This window comes from Pygoscelis adeliae, unplaced genomic scaffold, assembly GCF_000699105.1.
Source record: "Pygoscelis adeliae isolate BGI_AS28 unplaced genomic scaffold, ASM69910v1 Scaffold442, whole genome shotgun sequence".
Taxonomy (NCBI): Eukaryota; Metazoa; Chordata; class Aves; order Sphenisciformes; family Spheniscidae; genus Pygoscelis; species Pygoscelis adeliae.
Genome location: NW_008824191.1, coordinates 675,773 through 684,082, shown reverse-complemented (window position 1 = coordinate 684,082; position 8,310 = coordinate 675,773). Strand labels below are relative to the sequence as shown.

General features: G+C 56.5%; 1 protein-coding gene across 1 annotated transcript in view; it reads right to left on the bottom strand.

Annotated features, from left to right (window-relative positions):
* CNTFR (ciliary neurotrophic factor receptor) overlaps positions 1 to 2,088 on the bottom strand; it is an 88,253-nt gene extending 86,165 nt beyond the window's left edge. Inside the window, exon 1 of the mRNA XM_009334715.1 lies at positions 2,007 to 2,088. Coding sequence (XP_009332990.1) covers positions 2,007 to 2,088 — 82 coding nt within the window. The remainder of the gene's footprint in view (positions 1 to 2,006) is intronic.
* Between the last annotated feature and the right edge of the window lie 6,222 nt (positions 2,089 to 8,310).

Below are 8,310 nucleotides of genomic sequence, written 5' to 3'. Positions count from 1 at the left end.
GCCCCAGAGCTGCCTGGTGAGGGGAGGCTGCAGTGGGGCAGGGGGTGAGCGCTGGGTAGGGGGATGGAGCACACCTCTCAGGTCTTCAACGTAGGGCAGACACTCCCCGACGTCACCTGCATGCGTGCAGCCTCTCCAAGCCAGGCACAGTGGGGTGGGCAGGAGACCTGCTGCTCCAAAGCCTGTGCCCAGAGCATAACCTTGGTGTTTCAGAGAGGTGCCCAGGAGGGATGCATGGTGTCTCTGGAGAACAGATTGAGGACAGTCCTGGAACTGCCCTACTAGCTTTCCTCCAGCTTTTACACCCAATTCTCCCCAGTTCTTTTTGGGGAATTCTTTTTATACCCAATTTTTTTTATGTCCCCCAGTGCACAGCAGCCTCTCTGGCTCCTGCAGATGGGAAGAGCCCTGCCTCACTCTGCACACCCCCTCCAGGTGCCTGTTGATGAACTCAGGTCTCAGCAGCTCCGGTTTCGAGGTGGTGCCCCAGACATCTCCCTCCCAGATGCAGCCGGGCAAGGGAAGGAGGAGGAACACAGGGACGGGGAGGCTGTGCTGCCAAATCCCTCAATCCTGCCGGATCATGGAGCAGAAGATGACAGTCGTTGCGGCTCACCTGGCCATGGGCCTTGCCCAGGGCTGTGGTCTCTGTGCCATCATGCTGCTGCCAGTGGCGAAATGTGTGTCCCTGGCCAGCGCTGGTGGGGAGCATTTGTTTCTCTGTCTAGGCAACACATTTCAAGTGTGCGTAACCCTGAAGTATCGGGCACTTCTGTGTTTTGTGCATCTCCCTGTACGACAGGTCTGGGCTGCCATCCCCACAGCATGGAGGGAAGCAGCACGGTGCATCCAAAGGATGCTCTGACAGCCTTGACACTGGGTCCTTCAAGGCTTCCCAAGCAGCGGTCCTGCAAGCACAGGAGGACCAAGCAGCATTGCTCCTCTGCAGAAAGCAATCCACCACCACAAGCAGCACACAGCTCAGCACCCAAATGCTTTGAGCAGGCACCCTGGGAAGGTGCTGGGAATGCTCCTGCAACACCACCCAGCAAGCTCCCTCCGTGTCCAGAGAGTGGCTGTCCCCACACGATGGGGACATGCCACTGAACCCCATCTGCTTTGTGTCCAAGCAAGCAAGGCTGTCAGCTTCCAACAATGTAAACCCATCCAGCTGGATTTAGGGGAGCTCAGTGGGGTGCTCTGGCTGGGTTCCTCAATCCCACAGGGCCCATGGATGCACAGATGTCCTTACCAGAGTTAATCAGCAAAATTCTCCTCTATAATCCACTGAAAGCAACAACAGCCAGGCTGACTGCCAGGAATTCAGTGAGTTTTGGAGGTCCCCCATTTTGTCCCATTTTTGCAGGGCTGCCACAGGTGACCCTACAGTAGGACCCAACCCGCTGCCCCATAACCTTCCCGCTCCTGCCTGGTCCCAGGATCACCGGTGTCTCTAAAATTTCATCTCTCTAAAGCCATCACTAAGGTAAGCCCCAAATCCTCTGCTAACCCGGAGAGGCAGGAGCTAGTGGTGGGCACAGATGGGTGGTGGCAATGGGAGCAAAGTCACCCCAATGAGGTGAGAGCAGGATGAGGCACCCATCACGGTCATGGGGTAGGGTGTTGGGGCTTGGGGCTGTCAGGCTGCTGCTTCTTCCCACCTGCTCATCCCTTCGTGGGTGGGTTGCACAGGGCAGCGTGCAGAAAAGGAGGGGTGAAGGGCTGGGAAGCGGTGCCCTGGCTGTAGGGGCACACTGGAACACACGGGGGTGTGGGCAGGGCGAGGGGGACCAGCAGGTGCTGGGGGGATGCAGGACGCCCAAACCCCACAGCAGCAGGCAGGAGGGGACGCATCTGTTATGGAGAGGAGAAAAGTAATAACATCCAGAAATGTAATAGCAGCCAAGCCCAGAGAATGCACTCAGCTTGCCCCAGGAGAGAGGCTGGAGGAGTGGCACCGACATTTTTTGGGACCCCCAAGGTGGGAGAGGTGGGAAGAGACTTACCCTGCTGGCTGTGTCTCTGAGCGTACACCACCACCACTGCGGCGAGCACCACGCAGCAGGCTGACGGGACGGGGTTAGCCATCTGTGGAAGCAAACACAGGCAAGAGCGGTCAGGGTTTGCCCCCAGGAGACCTCTCACACGGCGTGCTGAGAGCTGGTCCCTCCTGGGCAGCTGAAGGGTGCGATGGGACCGCAAGGAGATGGCCACAAAGCAAGACTTCACCTCAGCTACAGGGGAACTTGCTGCCAAACAAGGTGTTTTGCTGGTGCACGCTTCATCATTCAATGGCCTGTGGCACTTTCCATGGGAGCTGCCAGCACAACCAGATGCCCAGAGGCAACAATACACCTTGCACAAATGCTGCATTTTCCTCGTCTCATTTTCAACCTTTCCTTTAAGAAAGTCAAGCCCTGGTGCTGGGCTCTCCTTGGCAGCTGCAGCATCACCCTGCTGCCTGCAAGTGGGTCGCAGAGGTTTTTTGAAGAGATGAGAGCACACCCAGGCACTTCACAGCAGCAGCCAGTGCTTAGGATGTGCAAGATGCAGATCCCAGCACGGGCAGCTGCTGCTGCTGCTCTGGTATGGCCCCTTCCGGCACTAGCACCAAGCACCATGCTGTCCACCAGCCCGATGCAACAGCAGCAGCATTTTTGGGGCATGCCAGGGACAGCGTAACCCTCATCAGTGCCTTTGCAGTGACTGATGGGTGCTGCATGCTGCCTCAGCTGCCTTCCATTGACACCCTGATGGGCCACGGTTTGCCCCCATCTCTCTGGGCTGGGAGAGAGACAGAAGCTGTGACGTCCTGGTGAGCCATGCCATGTCCCAGGGGATGCTGGGGTACAGGGAGGCGCGGAGCAGGGAACAGCTAAGAAGGCAGGCGGGCGGAGACATGCTGGGCTTTAGGGACAAGCAGGGAACACCCTTCTTGCACCAGTGAGCCTCCCTGGGAGTGGACAAATGGCAGCAACAACCGCAAGGATGCCCTGCGCAGCCCTGCCAGGCTCAGAGACACCCGAGCTCTCCTCCTCTTGCAGCCAGGGCCAGTGGAGGAGACCAGAGCCAGGAGTGAGCTGCTGGAGACAGTGATGGGGATGCTGGCCCACCCGCCAGGAGGTAAATAGCACCATGCGTGAAAAGCAAATTACACCTTCAAAACCGTTTAAACCTCTCTAATCTCCAGCGCCTTATCGGTAACGCGTGGAGGATTGCCTTTTAAACTAGAACATGCGTATGGGCTCGTTAGCCAGATGGCATCCATTTAAACCTAAATAAAGGGGGAGCTGTACCGGCCAGAGAAAAAAACCCAGCAAAACATATTCCATTACCCAACACGGCCATTGCAGGAGCCCAGATGGCCTTGGGTTTGCAGCAGGACACAAGCCTTTGCAGGGCTGGAGGGGAAGGCAAGCATGGCTGGGAGGGATGTCACGAGCAGATTTTGGGGTGCAGCCTGGTCTCAAATGCCTCTCGGGGTCAGAGATGCTGGAGGGACAGGGGCCCTGAAAATGGGGAGCCAGGGGACAGGCAGAGAAGAGATCCACGGCTTTGCTGCTGAATTTGCAGCGCTGGGTTTGGGCAGTGAGGGCTGGCAGTGAGAGCTGGCCTCGGCACAGCTGTGGCAGCAGAGCATGGACATGCCAGCACCAGACCCCGCTCTAAGCCCAGCCCCAGCCCTCCCGGGTCACCTTGAGCAAATCGCTCTCACCGCCTCCCCTGTGCCTCAGTTTCCCCACCTGTAAAACAGAGATAATGAAGGTGACCTTCCTTTGAAAGCTCTGGGCGAGGAGCGCTAACTGCTAATTACAACATCGTTATCATTCAATCTGCTGCTTCTCTCCTCTTTTTCCCTGTGCCTGCTCTCCACTCTGCCTCCTCCATGTGTCCCCACCATGCTCGCAGCGTGGCTCCCCTGCTGCCACCCCACCTGTGCGCTAGTTGCCATCGCAAGCGGCAGCTTGGGGAGCGGGCGATGGCCAGGACCCAAGGTAGGTGGCAATGCCACATCCCGGGGCAGTGCTGGCACGTGGGGCCCCAAGCAGCTTGGGAGCTGCCTGCAAACCAGGAGCTGACTCTCCCTACCAATCCCAAATTCACTTCCCACTGAATATTCCTTTCCTACAGCCCTGGAAGTTGGTGGGTGGCACTAGGAATTGAAGCAGGCAAGGAACTGCACCAGGGCCGGAGCCCCCCCTGCACCGCAGTCCAGGTACCCCCAGGTAGCGCAGCCATCCTATCTCTGGGGACGGTGGCAATGATGGGATGCAGGACGGGAGCCCCTCCAGCCCCCCAGCACTCAGCCTGCTCTTTGAAAAGTGTGAAATCTGATCGCCACAGCCTTCGGTTTGGCTTGCACCAGTGCAAATATCATTGCCAACCATCACACTCTACATCTTTGTCCTGCCAGGGAGCAAAGCCATTCACCCTCCCCTGCTGCTCCTCGTTTTATCAGTCATTAAAATAATTGCTGCTGCTCCAGCCCGTGTGCCTGGCAGCCTCACCTGAGGCCACACCTGTGCAGAGACAGGCACCAGAATTAATAGTGGCAAGGGACTATTCCTGCCCTGAAGCACCAGTCTCGAGGGTGATGCTGTTTGGCTACAGGTAGAAAAAGAGAGAGGAGAGACCTGGCCGAGGTCCCTGGGGACTCTGTGGCATGGCCAGGACACAGGCAGAGGTTCCCAGTGCTGGCACAGAGACCTCACCACTCGGCTGCTTTTGCCCTGCAAAACCTCATTTCTTCTCAGAGATGAGCCTTGCCGCCAGGCAGGAGCCAGAGCTATTTTAGTGCAAAAAGTCTAGCCAGAAAACCAACTTTTTCTCACTTGAATCGCAATTTCTCATGCAGTATTTGCTTTGTTTGCCTGTTTTGCCCAAAGCCATGTTGATTTTTTTTTTCCAAGCACATAACAAAACCTTCGCAATTTCTGCAGATGCTTCTAATGCAAATTTCCATTTGCTGTATTTGCTCATTTAACAATTTCTCTAGCAAGCCAGCACCCCGGCACGCAGGCACACAGGCCAGTGAGCAGCAGCTCACCAGGCATGCAATTCCCCGGGCTGCGTCCCCGCTCCGGCAGGGACCAGTTGAAAGGTGACGGTGGGGAACCGCATTTATTACACAGCAAACCCAGCAGTGGGAAACTCAATCTTCTGCAGAAAAAGGGATTGGAGAATATTTGCTTTTGCCCCTGTAGTGAATCATTTCTTGGTGGCGGAGAGGAAAGAGGAGCCTGGGCAGGAGCAAAGGGAGGCGAGGGGGCACATGAGATGCGGTGGCCTAGCAGCTCTGCAGCTGGAGCCACCTCCGGCAGCCCTCCTCACTGTCCCCAGCTTCTTGCTTTGGGAGAAACCAACTAGTTGATCCTTCCCTGCCTTGTCCTCTGCACCAAGGGTAATGAGGACATCAGTCGTGCTCACTCTTAGCAGAAGACAACGTAGACATGAATATGGTCCCCTCCAGCAGCTCTGAGTCTAAACCAAATGCATTTCCAGTTGTGCTTTCCCTGAGCTAGATCAGGCTACGTGGAGGGGGGTTGTGGGCAAACCTACATGAAGACAAGCCCAGAAGCTGCTCCTGCAAGCAGGATTGAAGGGGCACAGTGATGTGACATTAACTGCCTTGGTGTGATGGGGTGAGGACAGTCCTGAGGTGGGCAGCAAGAGCAAAGAAGATCATGCATCCAGGCAAAAAGTAGGATGCCACTGTCTGCTGAACAGTCCCAGTGTCCTCTTCCAAGCAGGCAGAGAGATGGATCCTTTCCAGCTCCCCCTTAGAAGGATCCCCAAACCCATGGCGATGTTTGCTGGCAATGGGGTATTAACTGGCAACAGCCAGCTGGAAATGGCAGCTCCAAGGCAGGGCTGTCCCTGGCTGGTGAGGGACGCGGGCTGCACCCCAGCCTCCCCCCGCAACTCTCACCTGCCGTAGTCCCCTCCCAGCCATGATAAATAAGTAAGACCCCATTCTGGAAGGGGGGTTCCCCCCCCCAAAAAAAAGGGGTACTTTCAAAACCTAGTGTTTTCACAACAAAGTCTACTTCAAGGCCTGGCTCTGAAGTGGCTATCTGGGGGAGAAAAAAGCTCCGTTAAGTCGTCTCGTCCCTGTACGCCACCCCTGCAGCCTTACCCAGAGGCTTCCAAAGGAGCTCTGCGGCACCTGTACTGCAGGCACCAACTGTAGACACTATGGTGTGCCTGTACGGCAGGCATCAACTGTAAACGCTATGGTACAACCTCTACTGCAGACACCAGCTGTAGACGCCTTGGTACGGCTGTACTGCAGACACTGACTGTAGCTGCCACGGTACGCCTGTACTGCAGACACTGACTGCAAATGCTCTGGTATGCCTGTACTGCAGGCACCAACTGTACACACTATGGTACACTTGTCCTGCACACACTGAGTGCAGACACTACAGTACACCTGTATTGCAGATGCCAACTGTAGATGCTACAGTACACCTGTACTGCAGATGCTGACTGTAGATGGTACCATACACCTCTACCGCAGATGCTGACCACAGACAGCGCAGACACCTATCCTGCAGGAGAGGTCACGATCTGCCTGTCCTGAGGTGTGATGCTACGCCTGTAGTGCAGACGCCGATTGTAGCCATTACAGTGCACCTGTGCTGGAGACACTTGCAGCAGACACCTCCTGGGCCCCAGCCCCACAGAAACACCCTTACCAAAGCCACCCTCGATTGCTCAGCCCAGCCCAGCTAGCGGAGATCCTGCCACAGCTTTCCCAGCCCCAGGGATCTGCAGTGCCTCCAGCAAGATGTCATCTCTCCCAGAGGGCAGCACGTGCTGCTGGGATGAGCAGTGAAGCACCGCAGTGGGCAGGACATCCCCCAGTCCCAGTTCCCACAGGGACTGCACCACTCGTGGGCAGCCCTGTGGGCAGGGGGAGCAGCCCTGGGAGCAGCACCGGGGCACCCAAAAGCACCAAGTGCTGTCTCCTCCCTTCACACCTCCCCTGGCAGCAAGGCAAGGGCAAGAGAAGGAAAAAATCGTTGTTGCTAAAAAATAGTTGTTGCTTAATGCTGTACACTTCCTAACAACCCTAAAACCTCCTGGTCTCGCAATGTGCCTCGTGCTGAACTCCACTTTGCTGCTTAAGAGGGGGAGAGAAAAGAGGGGCTTTATCATCTCCTTAATATGTGCTATCAGAAAGCCTTACCTGCAAAGCCAGAGCCCCTGCCACTTGAAAAGCCTTCTTAAATCTAATTTAAACCCCCACTGTCAACAGGGTGATTAGCACTGCCCCCCTGGACCACGAGTGCCACAGGGATGACCAGGGCCAGCTGAAACTAATTTGCTCACAGCTCTTCCAAACTGTGGCTTTCCTCTCTCCACCTCCTCCCTTTCCAGTAACAAAGTGGAGACGCCAGGTGAGAGGATGCCCTGGAAGAAGGAGCCCCCCACGGCAGAACCCCTCCATCACTGTGCCTCTGCCGGCCTGGGGAGCACTGACGGACCCCTGGGTGGCTGTGCAGACTCTCCTGCCCTCGTTGTCTAGGAGAAATGGACAGACGGTGGATGGATGGCCCTCAAAAATTTTCCCAGCTGCTTTGGTTGAAGAATGTGCCCCTGAAGGTAGCCATAGGCTTGCAGGGCTCTTGGCTCCACCACACATGTGCTGAAGCCTGGAGCTGTTCCATCATCCCTGCATGTTGTTGGTAGGATGTCTCAGTGAGAAAGCCAGCAACCGAAGCTGCTCCCCATGCCCATGGGGATGAAGAAAGAGGCTCTCCTGGAGGGAGCATCAGCTCAGCTAAAACCAGAGCTGCTTTCCAGGGGGTACTGCAGAGCCCATGGGCTCCAGGGGGAGCTGAGGTGGTTTGGGGAGGAACAAGCAACCCATGAAACATCTCAGGCTGATTGGGATCCTGCCTGACCGATGAGCTGGCTCCCAGGACAGGTAATTTCTTGCTCGTGTGGATGACAGCCATGTGCTCCCGCTGGGGCAGGGAACTGTGGAAAGGCCGGTGGGGCCCTGAGACCCACAGGAGCAAGGTCCTCACCCTGCAGCTGCAGGGACTGGGGGATTTCTGCTCCAGGAGCAAGGTGGGTTCCCCTCCTCTCAAACCACACGTTGCAGCTCCTCCAAACCAACCAAGTGAGCCCTAATGCATCAGGACACTGCAGCCCACCCTGACCCTGGTAGGACAAGGGACACACGCAGGGGTGCTACGACCTGCCTCCTCCGTGCCCCGAGGACAGGCAGGGGAACCATCCTTGTGGTGTGGCTCCCAGCCAGCTACATCCTACCTCCATGAGCAACGTCAGGAGAGTATT